Consider the following 25620-nt stretch of genomic DNA (forward strand, 5'->3'; position numbering starts at 1 on the left):
GAATTCGTCGCTTGAGGGCCACACCTGCGACACCAGGACGGATAAGCATGGAGAGGACAGTGGAGTGAGCTATATGTGACACAGCCAAAACATTGGCACCATTACCATTGCGACGATATTTTTATCGTGATAGCACTGAAATCGTGCAGAGCCGCCCGCCAGCAACTGTCTCCCCCCCCCCCCCCCCCCCCCCCCCCCCCCCCCACCGCACCCCCTCCGAGAAAAGTAGTGTACAATCCGGTTATTCAGCCGTGTACGTCGACGCCGACGCACGGCTCAGTGCCACGTTGAGGGAAGCCGAGAGGAAGGCCGTTCCACGAAACAAAGACCGGTGCAAAGAATGGTGAGGGGCACTAATCCCATTCCTTTTTTTGCCGGGGCATCCCACACACAGCATATGATTTACCAGAAATACGGTATCAGGAGACTGCGCAGCGCGCAGCCCCTATTCAGCCATGAGTGTTCAAGGGAAACCCTGCCTAAGGACACTTGGCCCGCTAGGACCAGCAAATACGGATTAGTAGTTGTCGGTGTGTGTGGGGTGGGGGGGGGGGGGGGGGGGGGGGGGAGGGTGGCATAGATTCGAGCTTATAACTCACAGGAAGCACGTGCATTACGTTTCTCACGACGGTATTTTGTAATTATCTTTTACTCCAACTCTTATCTCTCTCAACCAATTTTTCCTCCCAAGAGCCTTCCGGTCAAGGAAAGAGGGCTTCCGGCTTGTTTTTTCTCCTGTAATAAACAGATGCTCCTTGCGTTCTATGGGTTTTTCGCTCCATCTGAAAAACGTCGTCCACGACCCGCACTGTAATGGTACTGTTCTCATGTTTCATCGCTGCAACACTTCAGCCATTGGGAAAGCGCGGCTATAGTAAAATGTTTATTTGAGCTTTTCAAAAAGGCGAAGACGATGGAAGTTCACAGTCTTAGTTTGCAGCTCGTACTCCGCGTTTTTCATTTCGCCTTTGCAAGTCTGAAAACTACCGTCACCAAGGTACAGAACACAACATGCCTCACGGGGTGCATTGGCAAATGCGGGTGTATTGGGCTCAACGTTTGGGCATCCTATCGCCCGGCCTAACAACGGCGATAGAACATTCCCGGAGGGCTGTGTTGACAAACGCTTACCCCCGGGATGTTTGGTGTCATTCATGTTCTAGTACCCAAAACGTGTTACACGAGTACAAAGCACCCATATCCGTGGCGGACCAATGCACACACTTAGGTTTTTTTCGTTACGTGCATGTCTAAAAGCTCACCCGCTGTTACATGCGCACACCGAATCAGATACGCAGAGATGGTGTATAGGCCAATGCTTTCTGAGGAATTATCCATGTCATGCCAGTCGAAACTAGGGTGCCTTGATGTTCCTCCTGCGGCGAGGAGGAACATCCAGGCACCCTAGTCCAAACACTTACACGTTGTTGCCGACATAGCACTCAGAATATATATGTTCAGTGTTACAAAGCCTACACGGCGCTCATGCGTGTCCAACCACCTTCACAGCATGGATTGTCCCCGGGTTTTCTATACGCCGTTTCCCGTTTATTATTACTTTGAAATCATGTCTAGTTTGCTTCACCCGAGGCAGCCCTAATTACAGTTTCCTCGCCCCCGCCCTTTTTCTTCTACATTGACAGTGTGCGGGAGACACTGTGCCGCATCACTCTCGCTTGCCATTTTGGAAAAATTCTGCCCATGAGATGCCAAATTCCTAGCTACTTTAGTACACGGTAACTACATCGTGAACGGAAAAAGTACATCGTTAACGGAGGAGGTGAAGGAATAATCTTTATTTGCACTATGCAATCTAAGAACGGGTGGTGGCCGTTGGGCGCAGCCAAGCACTGACTTCGGCAGCTCGTTCTATCAGTGCTTTCTGGACCGGGGGTCAGAGCCGCCCAACGCCGTCGTCCATTTATCAGTAGAGGGTGTTAGGGATGAGGGGTACGGGTGACACGCACACACAGTGTAGAAGATGGTGTCATCTCCGCAGAGGGGCATAGGGGAGATTGGCATTGATAAGGCTATATGCGATGAAGTTGTTTGGGACACGGAAGGGTGCTACTCTGAAGGAGCCGCCACCTGCGTTTTCCGTTGCAGAAAGTAAAAGGCGAGCTGTAGGATATTTTTGGCGAAGGAGGCGGCAGTACGCTGGGATAGCCGTGTACGTAGAAAGGCCATCTTGAGTGGATTGCGCTCCGTGTTAAGGGGAAAGGCACACCCGTTGTCCCTTTATTTGTGAGCCTTGTTCCAATACTTTCAGCAAGGTGAAATTTATAATTCTTTGGGGGGAAGTGCTTAAATAGTATGGAGTGTAGGCTCCATGCACTGTAACCGCTTGTACTCGTTATTGATACGCAAGTTAAGCAGAAGAGCTCCTGTCTCACTCCCGCTATCTGTATAAATAATCAAGGCGGAATTACCTGTTGTTCTTTTCTTTAGTGCACCCGGCGCGTCTTGAATGTCATACAGTGCTAACAACTCTAACTAAAATTTATTTCATGTTGCTCATTCTGGGTACAGTCAGCGAGGTATTGAAAATGTTAATACGCCGGTGCTTTGCTGAATATTTGAGGTTAAACTCACCTCACGGAAATGTTTTCGTACGTAGGAAAGCACAGCGTGGCAGAAGCTCTTGCAGTGCCCGAATCGCGTAACTGCGTACTCGGCGATTCCCAGGCAGTTGTCCGGCTCCATGGCACGCAGAAGCTGTGCCAGGCCCTCATCCCGCGCCGCTTCCATGAGCAGAAAGTCGGCCGCATCGAGGAGGCGCACCATCTCGTCGCCGTCCTTCACACGCAGCTGCAGCGTTTAAAAGTAAGAATTATGCTGAAACGAACACCTTTAACGTCAGCACAGTGATCTGGTGACTTATTCCAGCTTTATTTGTGGCACCTTCCCCTGTGTATTGCTGAAGCAAAAATGTTATAGCGAGAAGTTGCGAAGAGCGCTGACGTTGGAACACAGATATTGACACCACCCTTGGGCAAATATAGTAGATTTTGTATTTAGGCGCCACCAAAGTTAACGGTAGAATCGTGACCAGCGGGAATACGCGTAGGTAATACCTTGGGCTATGGCTGCAATGCTAGAGCGTCAGAAACAATATTCGGCCAAATGCCCCAATGCCACCACCGCATATACAGCTTCCTGATGTCCTCAAAACCTATGAGCAGCGCCCTGCGCACCGCTAAATTACGGTAAATCACGCTGACCCACCAGGGTTAAACCAAAGGCGATGAACTACCCCAGTGCTTATTACATGCAGTGAGCACCGTGCATTTAAAACAAGCAGATCCTTTGAAGCAGCATTCACACTTGAGAACATGTTGCGATCTTCTAAATGGCCTAAAATACCAGAGAAATGCCGTATCTCTGGTGGGTCAGCACTGTTATATAAAACACAGCCGTTGGTCTCCTTTTTGAGTCATTTTTTTATCATTCTAGTGTTCTAGCCAAATCGTCCTAGCACGAAAACGCTGTATACCACAGCTGTAATGGTTTTTTCCGGGAAGCCTGTACTTTGTATGCGCTTCACCCTGTTCGGCGACAGACGAGGCAAGCCGGCAAAATCGTCGCGTCTATCTGCATCGCCCGGTAACAGAACGAGCAATAGAGCGAGCAACAGAGCGAGCAGGTTAGCCGCCGGGGGGCCAAGAGGGACGCGCGCACGTCACGACAGCTCCGTCCCAAGACAGCCGCGCAGTCAAACATTCGTCCCCAATTCCTGCAGCAAACCTCTCTTTTGAAAGAACTGCATGCACGGTATCCGCCTACACCGTCATCAACTCGCAGAGCCGACTTTTTTGAACTTCCTAAAAGATCGAAAGTTCCCTGCATCGGAGGTCACGTAAGAACGTGGCTGACAGAAGTACCTGCATCGTTTGCTCACGAAAATGTACACGCAAACACCAGTTCCTTCGGTATACACCATGCGGCAAACGAGCCCATTGTAAATATATAGCCTGGCCCGAGGAGGAGCTACAACTCCTGGTGGCCTACCACATTCCGTTCACATGTTATGTGGGTGAAGAATTACGCGAGCCCACTGAAGCCGTCACCCCGGCTGACGGGGCTATTTCGGCTGTCCGTCTCGGTTCGGCTGTCCCGCGATGAGGAAAAGCTCGCACCCCAACCGGGCGACCTTGAGAACCATTTCGAGGAGGCTCGCGGAGGCGAACGGACATGTAGCGTCAACACACCGTCACCGGATGTTCCGGCTCGGCAGCGCATCCACACGTGTGGAGCGGCTATAGCGCCGAGGAAGCGAGGCGGCTCTCAAGAGGGACACCTCAACACACCCTAGCTCTCGATCGCCCACCCTGCCCCCTAAACACCACGGCGCGCTTCTTCGCCGCCTGCACTTGTCACTGACGCGATCGACCACGCCGCGCCGCAAAAGCCGTCCTCCTTTCTGGTGCAAACTAAAACCGCCCGACAGCAGTGCGAAAAGAATTAGCAGTGGCTTCTGTCGGCTATGCCAGGATATACGTAGCGTGAGTTAAGGTTCAGCTGGTTATACTTAGCGTTCCTTGTTTTCTAGGATTACGTGGATACGGTGCTCGATGGTAGTTCGGAGGCGTTGTGGTCGGTCTTGATTTAGCGGTGTAGGGTAGCCGAGCGTGCGGAGAACGGAGTGGCCAGTTGGCGTGAAGCTGAGGCGTTGAAGTTGGAAGTTTCTCTGAGCCTCCACAAGCTCGCCAAGGACGTTGTGTATGCCCAGCCTGAGCAGTTTGTTCGTAGAGGTGTAAATGGGGAGGCCAAGAGCTGTTTTGTATGCTTTGCAAATGAGGGCTTCAATTTTAGCGGTTTCTTGTGGTCGAAGATTGAGGTACGGTGTGGCATAGGTGATTTTGCTGATCAGGAGAGCTTAGACCAGACAAAAAATTTACGCCGGCGGAATCTCCACGGCTGCCACCACGCACACCAACCAAATTCAGACGGCAGATGCTGTGGCAATCGCCTTCGCAGCCACCACCCACGCCAAGCATCCGCACATCACTGTAGTCTCCGACTCACAGCAGGCATGCCGCCGCTACCAGGCAGGTCTAGCCCCACCCCAGGCCATTCCACTCCTCCAGCGTCTACCTGACGAGACCACCACTACGATCGTCTGGACTCCCGGACACTCCGGCCTTCCGGGGAATGAAGCGGCCCACGCCGCCGCCCGAGCTCTGCACTTCCGGGCATTCTCCACCGATGGTCAAGTGGTCCCATCACCCCGCACGAACGACCGCGACCTCCTCCAAATTCCTCTTGATAACACGTACAATGCCCTTCTGTCCCACTACACCCTTACCCGCCGAGTCTACCGCCCTCCACACCACTCCCTAACCAACCAGCAAGCCATAATCTATCGTCGCCTTCAGACCGGTACCTTTTACAACCACGTCATCCTCCACCAGATCGCACCCACTATCTACCCCCGTCGATGCCAACACTGGGGCACCCCACTCACCACATTCCACCTCGTATACTCCTGTCCCCACTCCCCTAACCCACCCCCCCACACCGGAGCAGTGGGAGACTGAGCTGACCAGTCCGGACCCGGCCCGCCAGAGGGCCTTGGTTTCTCGGGCCATTGAGTCGGCCCGGTCAAGAGGCATCCTGGACTAGGGACGCTTCACTACCACCCTTTTCCCTTTCCCTTTTGCTCCAATAAACGTTTACTACTACTACTACTACTGCTGCTGCTTCAATGACACACACGCGGTATACGCATTATGTGACACATGTATTTTTCAAGCGGCTCCGGCGCAGCGCCACCAGTCGCCCCAGAGCTAAGCTGGTTCCACAGGCACACGCCGGTGTTGCTGCGACGCACGAGCCATCGGTTTCACACCCAGCCACCCCTCGCATGATCATCAAGTGGACCGGGCCACCACGTGCCGCGCTTGCACAGCACGGCTCTCCAGGAGCCAAGCGAAACTGCACAACGTCGGGCAGTGTAGTTCACGCTTCAAAAACGTCAATTCCACCGCTTGTTTAAGGCTCACAATAGCCCGTCTTCTCGCGCAAGCTTCAAAAAAATTTCCACCATCTTCCCGCGAGGGGAACCATGGAGTAGATGCGACGCATCGGGGGTTGCCGTTGCGTTATTCAAATCATCAGACGATGTCATCGGAGCGCCGGCGGCGGAACGACTGAGCGGAGCGGCGCACTTACCGCGTTTATATGCAGCGGAATGAGCGAGAGGATCGCATAGCAGCGCATAGCAGCGCATGCGCATGTGTTAACTGAGCGCAAGCGCGAGCGCAAGCGCTAGCGCAAGCTGCGCGCTAACGCACAGCTGGCACGGCGACGGGAGCGAGCTGACCGCGCTGACGCACAGATGGCGCTGCGGTGAGAGCGGCGGAGCGTACAGCTGCCGCGCCGAGGATGCGGACTACGCCGCGACAACGACGCGGGACAAGGCGAGTTAAAGAAACGCGGCGCATCTAAAAATGGTGACCCTTAGTAAAAAAGCTTCTTGCCCAGGACCAAAAGACGTTTACCATCTGCCCTTAGCACAAGTATACGCAGTAGCCACAACACCAGGAAACTATAGCCCAATGTCCGTTTTGTCTTACTTTTCTAAAGCCTTCGAAAAAGTCATGCATCGTTACCTTCTAATAGAGATAGGTCCATTAATCCATCCTAACAAACACGGTTTCATGCCCGAAGGGTCCGTAGAATCAAATCTCGCATGTTTTCTAAACCACATCGGCCGTCCAGTGTTCTCTAGCCAACTGGTAGATACAGTATATTTCGACTTTAGTAAATCCTTCAACGCTGTTAATCATCATTTAGTGCTTCGCAAATTGTCTGCATACTGTCTATCAAAAGGCAGGTCTAATTGTGTTTCACCTTCCCGCCTTTCGCGATATCAGGAGTACCTTAGGGCACGACACTCGGCCCTCTAACATTTTATTAATGACATCCACTTAGTTATTGGGCACTGTTCTATGTCTCAGTATGCCGATTATATGAAGCTCTATCGCGCGATTTCTTCACTGCACGATCGCGTCCTGCAGCAAAATGATATCAATGCAGTTTCGGCACGGTGCGACAGTAACTATTTAAACCTCAATCCCTCCAAAACTATCCCGATATCTTATAATGGTAGGACTGCCCCGCTCATTTTTCTGAACTCTGTTCCGCGTAACAATAAAACGCGCCACTGTAGCGCGTGATTTGGGTGGAATGGTGGATGCAAAACTACTTTTCAACTCATATGTGAACTACCTGGCAACTCCATTCTCCGAACGCTTGGAGTGATTTCCCGGGCTACCAGTGAATCCACCGATCGATCATGCTTCGTCTCACTCTACACCGCCCTGGTTTTATCGAAGCTCGACTTTGCCAGTGCAATTTGGAATTGTTTGAACACTTCGTCATCCCTTCGACTTGAAGGTATTCAAAAGCGCCTCACTAGAATCGTATTTTATCGTTATTCACCAGTGAGCCATTATCAGCTCAATGGGCTTCTCAAGCACCTGAATCTTGATGAGCTATGTATTACGGGCTCCAGGCGCTACCTGGCATTTCTTTGTAACTGTATTCATTCCAAGTTTGAGTTCCGTTGCTTTGTAAGCTCTGTTCACCTGCGAGTGCCAAGCAGACCCCTGCGGCTGCAAAGCTGCTTTCATCTTAACAGAACGCTGAGCCTAGCACCAGCTAGCCGATGCCAACATGCCTTTAACACTGTTTTAAATGCAGAGCATTTCTTTAACTCACATGTAGCGTCCGCCGTCCGTCCGCAACAGCTCAGCGCGCAGGTGCGCCCTCTCCCCCACTCCTCCTCTCCCGCATCACACTACCCTCCTCGCTCTCAACAACAGGTCCGCACCCCTCCCCCTACACTATATAAAAAAATAATACCTATCGGCGGCTGGTTTCGATCACACGACCCTGCGGGCGGAAAGCAAGGTACATGGTGCTCTTCCCACTGCGCCACAAAGCCGACACAGATTCAAAGGCTACGAACGCGCCTTATATCCTTGACTCATTCAAACTACGTCAAGAAGCTGCTCATACAACGCATTCACTACCTGTGGGCGGAACGCGAGGTACATGGTGCTCTTCCCACTGCGCCACAAAAAAGACACAGAATCAAAGGCTACGAACGCGCCTTATATCCTTGACTCATTCAAACTACGTCAAGAAGCTGCTGATACAACGCATTCACTACCACCAACTCCCCAAACACTAAACGTTAACGCAATACACCCACCCCCTATGCGACGCATTTACTCGAGTCCCCCTCGCGGGGAGATGGGCCCAATTTTTATCTTCGATTGACATTTTTGGCAATTACATGGTTCTTTTTAAAAGCTCCTTGAAAAATCTGACATTTTGAATGCACATGCTGGGGAGAAGTCGCACCTTCACTTTTTCCTCTGCTCTTGTGTTTTTGCGCCGTAAGCTTCACTTTGCTTATGCTTGTGTTGAATTCTCTACACATGACCACCGAGCTCTTGTTGTACGGAAAGTGATTTTGCCTTCTTTGATCCCTCTTCTCTTTTGTATATATCTGAACATTTATTGTTCCCGGTTTCTTATTTACTTTCCCCTTTCTCTATGTTGTCTTTTGTATGCCTTATATTCATGTGCCCAGTGCATCACCCGACAAGGCCCTGCGCTGTTGGTCGGCACTTTAAGTGAACAAATAAAGTGGAGTATAGATTGAAGAGAGCTGCCTCCACGACGCGCCGTTGCCAGGGAGACAAAACGAAGCGCGGCTCGCCAGTCGCCTTTCCTCGACGGGTCCCGCCATCGTTTGTACGCGTTGAAGAATCGAGCCTGCAGCCAGTGCAGGCTGAAGTAATGGAAACGACAGCGACTAAACGCTGATATGCGTGGACAAGAAAGTAGAGGCGGGCGGCCAAAGCCACCGTTAAAGCGAGAGAACGTGGCTTGGTAGGCGTTTAGAGGGGTATGCACGGTTTGCACTGTGTACAAGGGACACGCGAGGAACTTCGCTTTGCGGTCTTTTGACGAAGGAGTGATGCATGAAAATTATGCCAAGCATCGAATTGGCGAAAGGGACGAGATGCTGGGGCACTCGTCAAGATCTACCAATAGATCTTCAAGTAATTTTAGCAGCAAGCGGTCATGCAGTCCTAATCTATGGATTACCGATCAAAGCTAGACGCTTTGCTTCGTTTATACCAGCTCACCCACCTCATCTGTGTAGTAGAATGACACGAGGGCGTTGAGAGTGGGCAACGCAACTCCTCGGAGCACGACTTCTCTTCGGTCACCGTACTCCTCGCTGAAGAGGGCGCCAAAAAAGGGGCTTGTGGTGCACAGAAAGGCGCGATGGCCCCAGAACTCCCCGCCATCCTCCGTGCAGATCCGGCAGTCGCTAAATGGGGCCTTCTCGGGGAGCCCCGGGTCTCTGCTGCTGCGGAGCCTGGCCATGTCTGTCTTTTCTTCTTTCTCACCAAACGCCGAATTTTTTATCAGGTTCATCTTCTTCTCTTATTCCAACCGTTCTTTTCTCGTACAATTTTTACGTACTTCGTTATGCTGGAGTCAGCTTATTAGAGTAGTCAGGAATACTGTTTTACAAATATTATCATTATTCTTAGTATTATTCATGTTTATTTTCCGCCATGACCGTGCCTCTCTGCATGGGAAACGACGGGGTGGTGGTGTGCTTGCTGCCCTACATGGTTCCATTAAGTGTAAACGGTGCCTCGATCTTGTATCAGAAAGTAAGCGTATTTGGATAGGGGTGCATTGTACTAGGAGCGATCGCCTGCTACATATCACCTGCTACGTACCTGCTACATATCACCAAAAACACAAGGCATCCTAAACTTAATAGAAAGTACTGTAATATCCTGTAATATCAACTAGTGTAGGGCCGTTCAAGCAGAACCAATCGTTTTTGGTGAGGCAAGGAGAGTAAGGGTGCGTTGTGCCATGTTTATGTTCGTCAGCTTGTTAACCGATCTTTGTTTTTACGGGATGCAAATGACCTTTTACTGCCCACCTCTTTACAAATTGTACGGTCCAAGGCGTTCCCGACATTCATTATTGTTCTCTGTGCAACTTCGACAGTCACTGATTGTGTATCGCTTCTGCTACCTCGCTCAGCGGAGCCACCCCCACGGCACCTACCTCAGGCCACGGAAAATCAGCCTCTAGGGTGCATAAAAGCATTCACCATCATGCCTACCATGCCAACCCACCGCTTTTTCTTGACTCGATAGGTGGACGTCAAGCTCATGTTGATGCAGGGGTAGCGGACAGCATCATCCACACAAACCTTGTCTGCCCTGGAATATCATTAACCAGACACGCACGTGTATCACGGAGGCGCTACTTCGTTCTGAGTTGGCGAAGCTGGTTGCCATTTGTGGTGGCCTGTGTGCTTTAGCTACTGAGCTCTGCTCTTCCCCAACACGGGGGTATGTAATATACACCGACTCCACCCAGGCTACTTGAGAGCCCCGGTGCATAAACAGTACACTGGGTATCATATGCAAGGTGGACGAAATACTGGAATCGTTTCCGTGCCCTTTTCGCGTCCTCTGCGCCCGCCAGGACACGACCACGCATGCTCTCGCAGACTCGGCCACTCATAACCAATCAAGTGGTGTAACGGCTTCCGCTTTTGCAAAAAAGATTTGCTTCGGCGCCCCACGCGTGCCCTTCTCCTTCCGCGTGTGGTTGATCACTGCTAAGCCATGGCCATAGGAGTGGTCACCAATCAGATAAATACTATCGCCTCTTGCTCTATCCGCACGAGGCATTAGGTGGTTGGAGAAGAAGCGGCCATGGTTTCCTCCACAAAAATCAAGACAATCATCAGCGACTCCAAGTCAGCGGTGCTAAATTTCTAACGGGGACACATATCAAGGGAGGCGTCCGTAATCCTAATTTCTGGTTTTGCAGGGAACGACTCTGCTCACGAAGCCTCTCAAGGCTTCACCGATCGAGCGGACGGCCCCTCTGATGAGGAACCCGTCCCCATATCGGACAGGGATAGGCTATTATCATTCAGTGAAATTTACGATCATTATCGTTTTGCCCGAGCCCGCTCCTCACCAGCCCACCCATCTCTCATAGGCGACATTGGGTGGTCTGGTTACGCCTACAGACCCACTCATATCCAAACCCACTTGTTTATAGCTATTGCTACCCTAACGGGGCGCAACTACCCCGAGTGTCATACATGTCAGGAACGAGTGTACCTAGCGCACATGTTATGGCAATGTCCGCAGGCGATCACGAAAGGTCACACAATCATCAACAGTGGGAAGTGACAGACCCTGCTGCTCAGCTCCCGCTAGGTCGGAACTGAGCAGACCGACCATGTGGCTGAGGACACTGCCAGACCCCGAGGGTTCACGGCCGACGACTATGCATCACAGTTGGCAAACTGAATAAAGTTTATTCTCTCTCTATCCCTCTCTCTCTCCCCACTCTCTCTCTCTCTCTCTCTCTCTCTCTCTTTCTGTCGCGTAGTTAATCAACTAAAAGAACTCAAAGAGAGATTTCCAGAATGTCAGGTAGGCGTTTTTTCACAGTAAACTGAATAATTCAGGCTTTTCAGGTCAAAACTTCTGCCACAAATGCGGCCAGACAAATCAACTACCTGACCACGAGTGCCGGCCTTACTGCAAAATCTGCAAACAACCGCATGAGACGGCAGGAACAGACTGCAGGCAGAAGCTGAAGCCAGGACCACCCCCCCCCCACAAGGTTCGGCAGCAATGGGAAGTAAAGAGCCAAGATCCACGGAGCGGATGGCGGCCCCGCACAGAAGACTTCCCGGATCTACAAGCAGCCAATAGCACCACTTCAAATAACAGCAATAACAACGCGCAGAGAAGAAGCAGAGACAGATCCAGAGCGCATTCGCAATCTCGATCCGGCTCGCGAGCTCCATCCCAAAAGAGAGTAAGCTACGCCAATGTGGCAAGCGAATCTGGAAGAAGCTCCGAAGATGAAGCTGCCATCAAAGCCTTAGAGATGAAGATCCAAAGCCAGCAAACACTAATTGATAAGCTGCTCCAGCGCTGTCGAGAGCAAGAAGCTGCTAAACGCCCTCCACAACAAGTACTACTCACAGAGGAGCGAGTCATTCAGCTAACTGAAGACAGAATAGCCGCACTTGAACAGAGGATCATGGCAAACATACAGCAGGTCGTCACGGCAGAAATCCAGAAAGCCATAGCGCCTTTTGCGGAGCAAGCATCCCACAACACGGTAATCTTTGACAACTTCGTTGCATACGCCAGGAAGAACTACATCACCAAAACGACGCTCGACTCAATCCTCAGCCCTATAGTTGCGGCGCGGAAAAAGGCACGAAAAGATAGCCATGACGCTTCCCGTTCTTGCTCATTAAGTAGAGAAGAGCTCTCTGACATTGAATCTATCGAAGATGGCAGTCCAAACTAACGGCACCACAGACGTCTTTCAAACCAAAATCTGGCAATGGAACTGTAGATCTATCAGGCGCAAAATCCCTAACCTCCTAGAACTCACTAAACAAGATGAACCAGATGCGATAGCCCTCCAGGAAACGTACAGCACTAACATTCGCCTTCAAGGATATAACGCCTTCAGCAGAACAGAGCGCACCGCAGTCCTGACTAAAAAGACCCTTACCGCCCAATTGCACGAAATCATGGACACCAACGTGAACCATACACTTGTCGAAATCTTACCTGGCAGAAAGACTCAGCAAAGCCTCTTCATTTTAAGCGTCTACAGCCCCCCTCGAGACCAACTGGCGAACTTCGAGCAATTTATAAGGAAAATCAGGAACATCACGAAAGGGCACAAAGTCGTGATCGCGGGTGATTTTAATGCTCCTCACACGGTGTGGGGGTACCCGTCAACAACTAAGAAAGGGACCCGCATACATGACGCCGCCCAATCTCACAATTTAAGTCTCTGGAACGATCCGCTGCAACCAACCCGAGTAGGCAACAGCGTCTCCAGAGACACTAATCCCGACCTCACCTTTACCCACGGCATCCACCAGGCAGAGTGGACGAGACTGGAGGAGACGTTAGGAAGTGATCATCACATCCTAAAACTCGAGATAAGCCACCGAAAAAGAACCATTCGGTCCGGGACAGCAAAGATCACAGATTGGAAAGCCTTCCGTACCGACGTCAATCCTGGAAACATCGAAGAAATTGACAAATGGCTTTCTAAGATACTTGAAAAAGCGGAGGAGCACACAAAAATAATTCAACTGAACACAGATATTCCCGCTGTTGACCTACACCTTTCCCACCTTTGGGAAGCAAGAAGAAGCCTCCTCAAACGGTGGAAAAGACAAAAGCACAACAGAAAACTCAAGCTGAAAATCGCAGCCATCACTAAGAAAGCCGAAGAATATGGCGCCCTGCTCTACCGGCAAAATTGGGACAAGGCATGTGACCAACTTCAGGGCACCCTCAGCACAAAAAGGACCTGGCTTATATTACGAGGCCTTCTGGCGACTACACGGACAAAAATGCAGCAAAAGCAAGACCTTCAAAAAATCGTCCATTCATACGCAGGCACCCAACAAGACATACTAGATGAGATTCAACGCAAGTTTGCCGGTGACATCCCATCGAGTCCGACAAGTACTGATCCGTACCGTGGCCAACATAATCCCGACCTCGATAGACCCTTCACAAAAGCTGAAATGGAGGCAGCCCTGGCCAAACTCACAAGGAATACTTCGCCCGGCAAAGACAAGATTACCAATAAGCTCCTCCGTAACCTACCTCCAAACGCAACAGAAGCGCTCCTAGAGTATTTTAACGTATGTTGGGAAACAGGCGAACTACCGGCAACGTGGAAGCACTCGGATGTGACAATGATTCCTAAGCCAAACAAGCCTCTACGTATTGAGAATCTTCGCCCTATATCACTGACTTCCTGCGCGGGTAAACTTCTTGAGCACATGGTCCACGATCGGCTCACGCCATATCTCGAGGACAACGGGTACATACCGGACACAATGTTTGGGTTCCGACAGCATTTGTCTACCCAAGACATCCTTCTGCTTCTGAAGGAGGACATCATAGACCGCTTGGATCGCCATCACAAGTCCTGTATACTTGCTATCGACGTCAAGGGCGCTTTTGACAATGTCAAGCATGAAAAGATCCTCGAAAATCTGCAAAGTACCAATTGCGGCCCCAAAGCTTACAATTATGTTCAAAACTTTCTCACGAATCGCACGGCAACGGTGGGCATCGGCAACCTTCGAGGCGCAAAATTCCACCTACCAAACAAAGGCACGCCTCAAGGTTCAGTGGTCTCCCCGCTGCTTTTTAACATCGCCATGCTGCACCTGCCAAAGAAACTTCAAACTATCGAAGGACTGAGGCATGCTCTTTACGCAGACGACCTCACGCTGTGGATGAGAGCGCCTACAACTGGAAGACAACAGGACGCCCTGCAGGAGGCTATCGACGTGATAGTAAACTACTTGGACTCTTGCGGTCTCCAGTGTGCTCCGGAGAAATCCGAACTTCTCGTGCTGAAGGCTCGAACTCGAGGACGACCACCTAAACTTCTTCATCCGGATCCCAGCGTCACTCTTTATGGAGTGGAAATTCCCAGGGTCAACTCCCTTCGTGTACTAGGTCTGACCATACACAAGGATGGATCGGGTGCAGCTCATCTTCCCAAGCTACAACAAACTGTGACACAAGTCATTTAAAAGAATCGCGAATCAACGAAGGGGGCTCAAAGAACAAGACACCTTGCGGATCATTCAAGCATTAATAACCAGTAGGATCACGTATGGCACCCCATACTTAGCCTTAAAAAACGCTGAAATAAACAAATTGGACATAATTATTAGGAAAGCAACCAAGACTGCTCTAGGCCTTCCTTTCATGGCATCCACCGACAAGCTCCTTAAATTAGGCGTACATAATACGTGGGAGGAGATGGTCGAAGCCCACAAAGCCAGCCAACTCGAACGCCTCAAGCTCACTCCTACAGGCAGAGCAGTACTCCGTTTCCTCAACTACAGTGAAACCTACATCGCGGACACCGACCAAAAAGCGAGGCTACCATCGGAACTCCGAGAGACCATCTGTATAGCACGCATACCACGTAACATGCATCCCACTTACCACAAAGAAAGAAGACAGGCAAGATCGAAGGCACTCCTCCGAAAATATGAAAAGGATCCTAACACCAGATACACAGACGCTGCTCGATATCCAGACCACACTGCTTTCGCAATAAGCGTCACGGACCCACGAGGCAGGGAATTGACGTCGGCAACAATACCGGCTCGTAACCCCGAAACTGCAGAAGAAGCAGCCATCGCCTTGGCAATGACGACCTGCAGCGACCGAGCACTGATATTCACCGACTCCCAAGCGGCATGTCGGAACTTTCAGAAAGGACGCGTGTCCGCGACGGCTCTTAATATCTTAAAGACGCGCCCCCAACTTCCTGACACCTACGTCACCTGGATCCCGGGGCATGAAGGGATGGCGGGAAACGAAGCAGCGCACGCTGCAGCCCGAGAGCACGCCAGCCGGGCCTTCCTGCCACCCAACATCCGTGCTGCAACGGGCGCAGCAGACGTACCCGTCACCTACAGGGCCATACTTCAGCACTACCGACTTGAGCGGAGGAGATATCCCCCACCACACCCCGACCTCACCAAGGAAGAGAGCGTAATCTTTCGTCGGCTCCAAACAAACACGTACACACACGGAATAATCATGAACCGCATCTACCCCACGCAATTTTCATATCTCTGCCCTTACTGCGACATACCCGACACCTTGGCACACATGATCCTGGAGTGCCCTTGCGATGACCGCCGTCCAGACCCACCTGTGGATAGCCGAGCATCCTCAACAACCCTGACTGCCGCAACACAAGATATTGCAAGCGCCCATACCACCGGTGACCACGACATCGCTGAAAAGTGGGAGGCACTGCTCGTCTACGAGGATCCGGAGAACCAGAAGAATCTGGTGAACCGGGCGAAGACGGCAGCCACCGCCAGAGGTTTCCTGGACTGAGGAGACCTACCACCTCGGACCGGCAAGGATCAAGTCCTGGCTAGTCTTTTCAGCAAATAAACGTTTATTTCTCTCTCTCTTTCAGGACGACGATCGCGCGGGAAACCTGCCACGTTGATGCAGACCGATAGCGACCACGGAAAGAGCAGATATGGTCATTATGAAGGAAGGAAAAAATTGTATAAGAGATCATGTCAGCGCAAAACGCACTGGATGAGAGTGGCTCCCTCTTCACAGGTGTCCATATGTGTCCTCCAACACCTGTCCCCTCATAAAATTGGCCTATAGGCTCATTGGAGTGTCCCCCCCTACGGTAATCTTTAGTAAAAGCGGAAAGATTATTGCGCGGATTTGAGGATAGACCTGAGCGGTGTGTTTTGGAGCCTCGGCTTCGTGTTCTTTCATTTTTCTAATCGGCATTAACCTGCTATAGCCTAGCTGGTGCAGGGTTGTTCCCCTTTTTATATACGTTGATTTTGTTTTTGTAGGGAACATTAATTTTTCCCCTTTTTTCCATATGCGCCCTTCCCCACCTGGCCCCCCATAACCAGCCGCAGCTGATCCTCCAAGGCGGGGCTGGACAGCAAGATCTCCCATTGCTCGCTAGGGAAAAGGGTGGGGTTATTAGGCGAGGGGAAAATGAGATGTCCTTTCGTGGTGGCTTGATTAGCATGGCTCGCATTGCCAGAAAATGCGTCTTTTGCGTATCGCTCAACCATTGTAGTAACACCCTTGCACTAATAACGAGGCTGTGTCCATATTGTTGTCCGGCGATACAATAAGTAGTGCACTAAATCTACGTGCGTAGGCTATTCACGAAATATTCCGTGTGCCACTAATTCGCTCTTTCTATCCTAAGATTGGGACCTATGCCAGCCTAATCTTAAAAATTCGAATCTCGTTCAGCGGTGCTCCTATGTCTTCATAACTGGAGCTATATTATGGGCTACGCTATTCTGAGCGGGCGTCTTCTCGGCAACGGCAAGTTTATTAGGTACACTGGTGCAATAAAATCATTTGCAGTTCATCAGAAACCATTGGCAAAACAGAGAACACACCTCTGAACCGAAGCGCCAAGTATACCCCAAATAAATGTAAAGAAAGATTGATTGCATATTCGAAGCCAAAATAGAGTTCTTTATTGTCATTTTAACACCACATACAGCATCACTTTTTACCCATGACTTTTTGTGATGCCGCATTACCGTTAGTGTGCCTAATACGCTTAATTCGTGAAGCTTAGATAGAAAGCAGCCATTTTCTAAAATGCGTCATGACTTTATAAAGTGAAATTTATTCGGAATTGCTGGAGATCGGAGCCTTTTTTTTTTTTTTTTGCAGCGACTTCAGCGAGGAAACTCTGCTGAAGATTCGGCAGGTATAACAACACGTTTCATGCTCTGGTTCAGGAAAAGGAGTGTTCTACCTATTTCCCGCCGAAACCTACACCTTCACGGTAAGCAATCGACTCAGAAATAAGTAACGACCACTTGTGAACACGTGATGCGGGTAATTCTTTGGAAGGCCTAGCTGACCGTTAGCGCATATAGGGCTCCTGCGCTCGAGCGATGATGATGATGATGATGGATGTGGTGGTGTGGTGGTGATGATGATGATGATTAGAGGCCCTCTTATTGTATCGGGATGTCGGTTGCTACCAACCGACTTGCCTGTGTTATTCTACTTATTTACCCTAACCTTAACTAACCTAGTGGGTCAGCCACCTCCCCCCGTCACCGGTTTTAAACTCCCATTTATTCCCCCCCCCCCCTACCTGCCCTTGCAGACCTGTTTACCTCCCCTTCTTCTGTTCTAAATTCTAATTCGGTATATTACTCTTCCTACGTCACACTCTCTCCCCTACTTTTCTTCTAACACCACTCCAGCCGCCTCTTCGTCTCCTCTATGGCCCTGAAGTTGAGGCTCCCCCTCACACCAAATCCCAAAGCCTCCGTCAACGTCGCTTCCCCATCGTCCCGTCGCGATCGTATCTCTGTGCAGTCTAAGACAACATGCCCTACGGTTTCCGGATTCCTGCCGCAGCATACACAAGTTTCGTCCTGTTGCCTGTAGTTATCCGTTTGTTCCCGTGTTGTCATACACCCCGCCTGTGCTCCAAAGAGCAATGCAATGCCTCGCGTATTGCCATAGAAACATTCATTCCTGATTTCGAGCTTCCCTGTTCTATAAAACTCCAATGTTCTTTTTCCTTCCATTCTCTGCACCCAATTCGTCGTCTCTGCTGCTTTTACCTGCTTTCTAACTGTTGTGTATACCCCACCTTCCCCTACCGAATTTCCGTACCGCGTGGTCAGCTGTCTGGTCCTCCGTCTCCACCACGTCTCCATGATCCTCATTACAGGTACCTAAACACTCTCGCGTCCCATTTTTTCTCCTCATTTTCTCCAACAACCTGACAAACATTTTGAGTTTGATACTTTTTTGCGCAACTGTGATGTATGAAAACATTTAAAAACTTGTGTTCTTGGAAAGTGCATTAAATAATGGGCATTTTATGTTGCTTAAATTAGCGGCCAACCAATATGTTTAGCAGAAAAAACGCTCCCGTAGACCCCTAAATATCGGTCAATTTCCCGCTGTAACGATAGAGTTATTCTGCCGCAGGGCATAGGCAAGGGGTGTGGTTAAAGGGAGGGGGGAAAGGTAGGTATTGGATGATGATGAGGTAGCGTGATTAGATGAGCATGGGTGCACAGTTAAGGTGATTGGAACATGTTAATCGCGTTCTATGCCTTGTAACAATGAAACTGCTCCAAGTGTTTTATTTCCAACATTGTGGGAGTTCGGGGACTCGCACGGAACGGAAAATCCAGGAGAAATTGTTGGTAAATACAAGTCTGCGGGTTGGCCAGTCCTGGCGAATCCATTTCTGTGCCTCCGCTCCAGTTGTCACTTAGGAGGGGAATCTTGAGTCGTACTTCCACGCAGTTCTCACCATTCGGAATAGATCTCCATGTCATTTCTCGGTTTGTTGTTGTCCAACAGCTTTATCGAATGCCTCTTTGCCAATCCCACAGAGCGGGTCATTTTATGTCGGCCATTGTCATAATCACCAGATGCCGTAGAGTTTCTCACTAGCTTAAACTCTACGCCAGATGCATCCTTCTTTCATGGGTCATCGTCGTCGACATGGTTTTCATCGTCACCATCATCACCATCGTCATCGCCGTCGTCATCGTCGTCGTCCAGCCTGCTTGACGACGACGCCACCCATGCTCAGCAGGGCATGCGCAGTGCTCAATTTCATCGCCGTACGTCACAGTTAGTGCTAAGCCGAAATGCACCGGCCAACCCGGTTGTGCAGCTTCCCTTGACGTCGACCACGGAGAGGGACGCGACCAGTACGAGTGTGACAAAGCGGGCCGGCAAGAGCAAAGCGACGACGTGGCCGCTGCGGCACAACAAGACCGTGCCGGCAACCCTAACGGCTGCGGGCGGCCGACAGCAGCGGCGGCCACGGCCCGAGTTTCCCTGGCCTGCGGTGGCCGCAAGGTGATTTACGTCGGCGGCGAAATGGCAGGGGCCGGTGCTACAAGTTCGTGCCGCTGCACGGACACGTTGCTGCACCGTCCTTGCCGATATAGAAGCCGAGAACGCCGCTTACGACCTGCGTGTGCTACCCCGTCGGAGCATGGTGCCGTCCCAATGGTGCATCCCGGAATACCATCCCACGGGGACGCCCCGCGGCTCACGGTCCACCGCGTGTACAGCGCTGGTAACGTAGGCGTCATGGCCGTGGCCTGGATGTACGCGCTGTACAGGCCAGGTCGGGGCTGTCGTTCAAGGCTTCGCGGTCTCGACCCTCTTCGTTCTCTTCTGGGTGGCATTTGCTTGCATTCGCTTTCCGGCGTTCTGCTACCCGTGTGTGCTCCGCTAAACCAGAACGATTCAGACCCAAACTCTGAAATCGCTTTGTTCCCCTTCGTATTCGAGTGCAGCCAAAGATAATTTACGTTCTTTTGCTCAGGCAGATAATGGTTGAGGCCTTCGATGATAAAAGAAGCTTTGAAACTGTGGGTGGCTGAATTAAAGGTTTGAACGCTTCCGGTTGTGTCTTTCGTGCACGCGATAAATATTGGCCCGTTTGCGTACGATCTTTGCCGTGGTGCTTTCGTTGTCTCATCAAACGCGTGCTTATTAGATGCTGGCCGGTATTGTACAGCAGGCATTCTTTAGGCAGACGCACGCTGCTAATATTTGTATTAGCCCATTCTGTGTCGGCTTTGTGGCGCAGTGGGTAGAGCACCATGTACATTGCGTTCCGCCCGCAGGGTCGAGGGATCGAAACCAGGCGCCGGATAGTATTTTCTTTTATATAGTGTAGGGGGAGGGGTGCGAACAACGACGGTTCGGACTACGACGGGACAACGCGGGTGACATCGTGAGTTACTGAAATGCTCTGCATTTAAAAAAAAGCTGTTTTGCGCACTTTTCATCTCACCTTCGAACGCGTCGTCCAAGCTCGTTGCGACGGCTCCAACGGCGTGGTCACGTTCGTTCCTCCTGTTGCAGGCCTCGTGACAGTAGTCCGGGCCGACCTTACTGCAAATCCTTGAGCCGAGATTCTTTTTCGAGTGTCCAAAAAGGCGTTCTCTTCATTGTCTCTGAGGGTAACGCGACAGCGTGCGCGGCTTGTCTTCACCGTGAGATCTTAAGAGTCGCAAAAGAGTGCGAGAGATGGAGAGATAAGCTTAGAAAAGAGCGAAACGCGGGCTCCGCGTGAGAAACAGACAAGCGTTCCTCGCCACATCGGCACGCGACGCCAGCGAGGCCATCCGATGATTTCGCTCTGCTAAGGCACGTGCCCTTCGCGGAGGAAGGAGCCAATCTTCTGCTGTCGTTCTTTTTCAGTATTTTTCCAGCGCATGGCGGAGTCCTAGCAGTACGGGCAGAGCAGGTGCAGTGGGTCGGTGGAAGCGGCGGAGCCGTATTGGCAAGGTGCTCATCCTTGGTAGGAAGCTATGGGTCGATCTCCAATGTGCGGGTGGCAAGGGCTGCTGCCTTATGTTGTACCTCAGAGACAGGCTGGTTGGCTTCATATTGTCTGAACAGCGTCCTGACCTTGTGTCAATCCACACTGCTCGTCCTTATCCGCAGGTCGCTCTTCGGACTATTTGGAGTCAACTTTATCCAGATAGGATGGAGGTCAGAGCCTAAATGCTCAGGGTTTGTCCTCCACTGTCTCACCAGCGAGCTGCTGGAAGTCCACGTGAGGTCTGCCGTCTGGACTCGTACAGTGCAGCCCTCTTTGGAGGCCGTATGGGATGGCGCAGAATGACAAGCCAGCTGGCACAAGTGCGTGGCCATAACATCATGAAGAAAAAGGAATTCCATTATGATGCCGCCACTCTACGCACTTATTAATTTTGGTTTTTTATTTTTATTCACGCAATACACCATTGGGCATAATTAGGGTCCGCGAATGACAGTAATCCTGGCTTTGTCGCCTTGGAGTTGGAGGGAGTGCTCTCGCCAAGCTTCCCTCCTCTTCCAAACTAGCGTGCTTGTGCAAAAAGCAGAGAAGCAACCATGCTTCATCTTACAATGTGTATTTCTGGCTTGGCACGTGGCCGTAAAACTTGGAGCCCTCCAGTGGCTTCGGGAAACAGATACTCTACAACGGCTGAGGCGAACAAGACACGTCACAGCAGAAGTAAGCTTGTCTAACTTTAGTGATTCGCAGATAAATGGCTGACGTGACGCTGGCGGACACAAGGCGTCGTCAGGCAACCATAGTGCATGCGTTGTCTTCGAGCCGTACCGTACGACGAAGGTGGTCATGGATTCCCGAAAGGCACAGCGAGCGGAGACGCGTAATAGTCTAACCCAATTAACTGACGTCATTACATTTTATTCACGAAAAAAATATAAAAGTACAAAAGAACTTATATTCACGCACCGAAAGAAACACATTGCCTTATTCCCCGAAACAAAGCTTTTAGGAGTAAGCAAGGCTACATTTAATCCTAAACTCTTTTATCGTCATTTTCGTATTATTTCAAATAACTACCCTGTGCGCCTGCCACAGATCCTCAATTGTATACTTCAGCGTGTCATTATATCCACGATGACTAGCGTCCTTGCCCAACCTAACCCCAGAGATAGCGAGAGATGTGTCCCACCTCCCTGCCCAACCATCTGACGGTTTATCATCTCTCTCACTCCCCACTTACGGAAGAGAGTTTTAACATAGCGGCTAGCCTACGCTAACGCTACGGCGGTGGGTTACTGGGTCCCAACTGTGCATGCGCGCGCAGGGAGGGCGAGGAGGTCGCCCCTCACCGGAACGAATGCGGGGGCTCGGCAAGGCATGGGCCACCATCCCCGAGGAACGAATTCGCACCAGCCCAGTCGTGTCCCGGCACCCACGGCCGTAGCGTTTGCCTACGCTAGCCGTCATGCTAAAAACTCTCCGTCGTCGTTTTCGTCCACCGAGTCCTCTACTCTCTGCACTCTTCGGTCATGTGTTTAACTTCAAACAACATTCGCTCTATGCGTGTTTTTGTGAGGTCACGTTTGTAGCTCGACAGCTGGCGCAGTTCCCATAATACGCGGAGGCAGAACAGAGCGTCAACGTCGGTCTTGTGAAGTTCTGGGACCACGAAGCAGCTGCTGCCATCCACCGCCGACTGACTTTCGTTTTCAGGGACCATTCTCGTGACGTTGATGCTGTTGGCTGGTGCTCTTCTGATGCCATGACCGCTCGCTTCAGACACCTCGTCGAAAGCCGTAGACGAGTTTGGCTCGTTCTTGACGCAAGGCGGCAGCGTCGGCTGGAAGACGACAACGACAGCCTGTGAGTATGAGAATTGTGGGTTGCTAAATCCAACATACCAAATATTTCTACATTTTATGAATTTCAGCTCCGCCAATAGTGTAATTCTTCTACAAAAAAAAAATTGTGCAGGTTTTTACACCATTGGCTAACTTTTTCGCGCAGAACAAACGTGTTGCACTATATATGTAATGAATGCTATTAATTCAAGCAATTGGAGGCAATTCAAGCAATTTCCAACACGATATCACGATCAAGGCAGAGTTTACTAACGCAGTGGGCAGAAACTCCACAGTGGGATAAGTTAGGTGTGGCTGGCACTCCACCCCCCCCCCCCCTTCCGCAGAGAAGAGGTCCTCCAGACGGCCAGCGTCACCATATTTCAACGTTCATCCCCGTTTCGGAATGGCTATGGCGTTGTGCTGCTGAGTCCGAGGACATGGGTTTGAATCCCGGCCACGGCAGCCGGTTTTCTGATGGCGGCAAAAGCGAAAACACCCGTGTGTTCGAGATTTCGGCGCAGGTTAAAGAACCCCAGGTGGTCAGAATTAATCCGGAGCCCTCCACCACGGTGCGCCTCATCGCCTGCGTTGCGTTGGCGCGTTAAACCCCACAATCAATCAATAAATCAGTCTTACTCTTAACAAACGTACTGCCCCTGACGAAACCAGCCAGTATCGTCACATTTCAACTGCTACCTTTTTCGGAAACAGCGCAAGGAGCGACACTTACAAGATAAGGCAGGTCGACGACTTGTGGCCCGTCTTCGGTGGCACGGATTACTGGACGGAGGAATTCCCAGGACCGGAAGTGCGTCCAGGGGGACACGTAACCTGACTGTCGCATTCCTTCTTCTTTCTTAAGCTCCTTCACGAAGTAGTCGCGAAGACTCTTGATTTTATCCTTCACTCTGGGCACTGCGGGCGAGAAAAATGTGCTCATGACCCTCGGCATGAGGAGAAAGAGAAAAATACTCCGAGCACACATGAAATCCAGTGTGCGGCCAACTTAGGTATAACGTGGTATTTTTGTACTACGCCAGGGATTGCGACCATGCGAGTGCGGTTTATACACGGTGTGTTGCCGGGGCTACATCTACAGAAACATAAAAATGGAAGCGGTTGGGCAAGTTACCCTTCCCACCTTCGAACTCGTTGTCCAATCCCCTGGCGATGGCTCGCAAGGCGTGCTGGCGTTGCTCCCTCTTGTAGTAGCCCTCTTGGCGGTGGTCCCACAGCAGGGCGAACTGGCTGTACAGGCTGATGAGCCTAGCCTCTTTATCCACCGTCCACAAGGGCGTCCTCTCGTGCACTGCAGGCGCGTAACAATCCATTGTCTAGAGACAGCGTCCGCGGCTTCTCCTTGAAGAGTCGCCAGAAAGCGGGAGAGACGGAGAGCTAAGCCTACGAAAGAACGAAACGTGGGCTACGCTGTTCAGTACGATAGTCTGCCTCGCGTGCTGTGCTGCGAGACGCGCTTGTGAAGCGGGCGAGCGTTCCTTGTGAGTCACCTTCAGCAGCGCCTCTTCCAAGGAGGTTATACTAGAACTTTCTTTCCACCGGGCACGCGCCATGGCGCGACGCCGGCGAAGCCGTCCAATGAGCTCGCGCTGCTTCGGCGCGAGCGTTCGCGGAAGGAGAAGCCATTTTTTTAAAGACGATAGTCTTTCTTGGGCTACTTAAACCCAGAAATTTTGGTCTGTCTGTATGTCTGTCTGTCCGTCTGTCTGTCTGTAACTCGATTCAGACACCCGGCCAAAGTAAACTCCTTACTGCGCAATAGTCTTATATACACACAGCCAAATGTAAACGTCTAAGTCTGGTTGATATGTTCATACTTGTCAACTTTGTTGAACAAGAACAAGACATTACGCGAATATAAGACAGGAAATTAGTACACAAGGAATATTTACAGTGTTCCTTTATTAAAAAATTCATGAATGCTTGGTTTTTCGATATAAAATGATACTCTACATCTATTAAAGAAAACCGCCGCCTCCTGGCGGCATATGAAAAATCACGCGGCAACAGCAACGAAAGGTTCCACTAGCTAGGTTGCACGTTCTGCTTGGAACGCACGTGGAGCACGGCCACGCGGTTCTATAAACCTTGTAGTCGGCCGCCTCCATTCACGTGCGTCTCCGCCGTACTGCAGCACTGGCATCGAGGAACCCGGCCTGTAGCAGTGAAACGCGGTAAATTCAAATCGCCTTGCGCAAACCTTTAATGTGTTTACCGATGAGCGCGACGGTACAGAAACAGCATGAAAGGTGAGCGGGAAAGCAAATGCGGGGGGGGGGGGGGGGGGGGGGAGGGGCATTTCTTCGGCAACTGTCTGCAAAGACTATCGTCTTTTGACGACATTTGCAACGAAAGGAGCAGATATGCGGCCATTTTTTGTTTTTCTTTCATTATCTATAAATCCTTATCTAGCGTATGGCGAGGAACAAGAAATTGCATTGCGCGCCGTGGCGGAGAATGTAAGCCATCTAGCGTTGGGCCACAGCTCCATGCCACACGCTTTCGCTTCCGAAATACGGTGGGGTCAGGCATATGCATCGACTTGTAATAGCCAAGTTCACTTTTAAAAAAATCACGCCATATCCACGGAATGAATGATGATAAGTGGGGCGAAGCTCGAGAGGGGGAGATCATCGGTAACCGTAACTCTCCCGTGAAAGTTCGGCCATTACATCATTAGAAAGACGTAAAACTGTGTGCGTACATTGTACAAATCAACTTTTATTTTCGGAGTCAATGCTCCCAGGCCCAGACCTGGTGAAAGACCCCGCGCCATCGAGGACTACCCCGCACCTCCACC

General features: G+C 50.9%; 2 protein-coding genes and 1 non-coding gene across 3 annotated transcripts; 1 reads left to right on the top strand and 2 right to left on the bottom strand.

Annotated features, from left to right (window-relative positions):
* The first annotated feature begins 10772 nt into the window (after nucleotides 1–10772).
* On the top strand, nucleotides 10773–20581 carry LOC144177998 (uncharacterized). The gene is made up of 4 exons (XM_077705544.1): nucleotides 10773–10816; nucleotides 14696–15885; nucleotides 19330–19791; nucleotides 20538–20581. The coding sequence occupies exons 1-4, from the start codon at nucleotides 10773–10775 to the stop codon at nucleotides 20579–20581; spliced, it is 1740 nt and encodes a 579-aa protein (XP_077561670.1).
* LOC144178010 (U5 spliceosomal RNA) lies at nucleotides 16250–16375 on the bottom strand. The gene has a single exon (XR_013323915.1). It is a non-coding gene; the product is annotated as a U5 spliceosomal RNA (small nuclear RNA).
* Nucleotides 20582–22458: 1877 nt separating the features above from the next.
* On the bottom strand, nucleotides 22459–24346 carry LOC144177984 (uncharacterized). Its single transcript, XM_077705538.1, has 3 exons — nucleotides 23944–24346; nucleotides 23533–23717; nucleotides 22459–22798 (listed from the first exon to the last, which is right to left on the bottom strand). The coding sequence occupies exons 1-3, from the start codon at nucleotides 24131–24133 to the stop codon at nucleotides 22466–22468; spliced, it is 708 nt and encodes a 235-aa protein (XP_077561664.1). The 5' UTR covers nucleotides 24134–24346; the 3' UTR covers nucleotides 22459–22465.
* Between the last annotated feature and the right edge of the window lie 1274 nt (nucleotides 24347–25620).

This window comes from Haemaphysalis longicornis, unplaced genomic scaffold (genome assembly GCF_048455015.1).
Source record: "Haemaphysalis longicornis isolate Haplotype H1 unplaced genomic scaffold, Haemaphysalis longicornis Haplotype H1 scaffold_37, whole genome shotgun sequence".
Taxonomy (NCBI): Eukaryota; Metazoa; Arthropoda; class Arachnida; order Ixodida; family Ixodidae; genus Haemaphysalis; species Haemaphysalis longicornis.

Bases quoted from the DNA above. Each gene is read 5' to 3' on its own strand.
- LOC144177984 (XM_077705538.1), bottom strand. From the start codon at position 24,133: ATGGATTGTTACGCGCCTGCAGTGCACGAGAGGACGCCCTTGTGGACG. The intron at 23,718-23,943 runs GTGGGAAGGGTA...TCTCGCCCGCAG, and splicing joins ATTGGACAACGAGTTCGAAG to TGCCCAGAGTGAAGGATAAA. The intron at 22,799-23,532 runs GTAAGTGTCGCT...GTCGTCTTCCAG, and splicing joins TCGTCGACCTGCCTTATCTT to CCGACGCTGCCGCCTTGCGT.
- LOC144177998 (XM_077705544.1), top strand. From the start codon at position 10,773: ATGGTTTCCTCCACAAAAATCAAGACAATCATCAGCGACTCCAA. The intron at 15,886-19,329 runs GTGACCACGACA...CCGGTTGTGCAG, and splicing joins TGCAAGCGCCCATACCACCG to CTTCCCTTGACGTCGACCAC. The intron at 19,792-20,537 runs GTCGGGGCTGTC...CTCCTGTTGCAG, and splicing joins GTACGCGCTGTACAGGCCAG to GCCTCGTGACAGTAGTCCGG.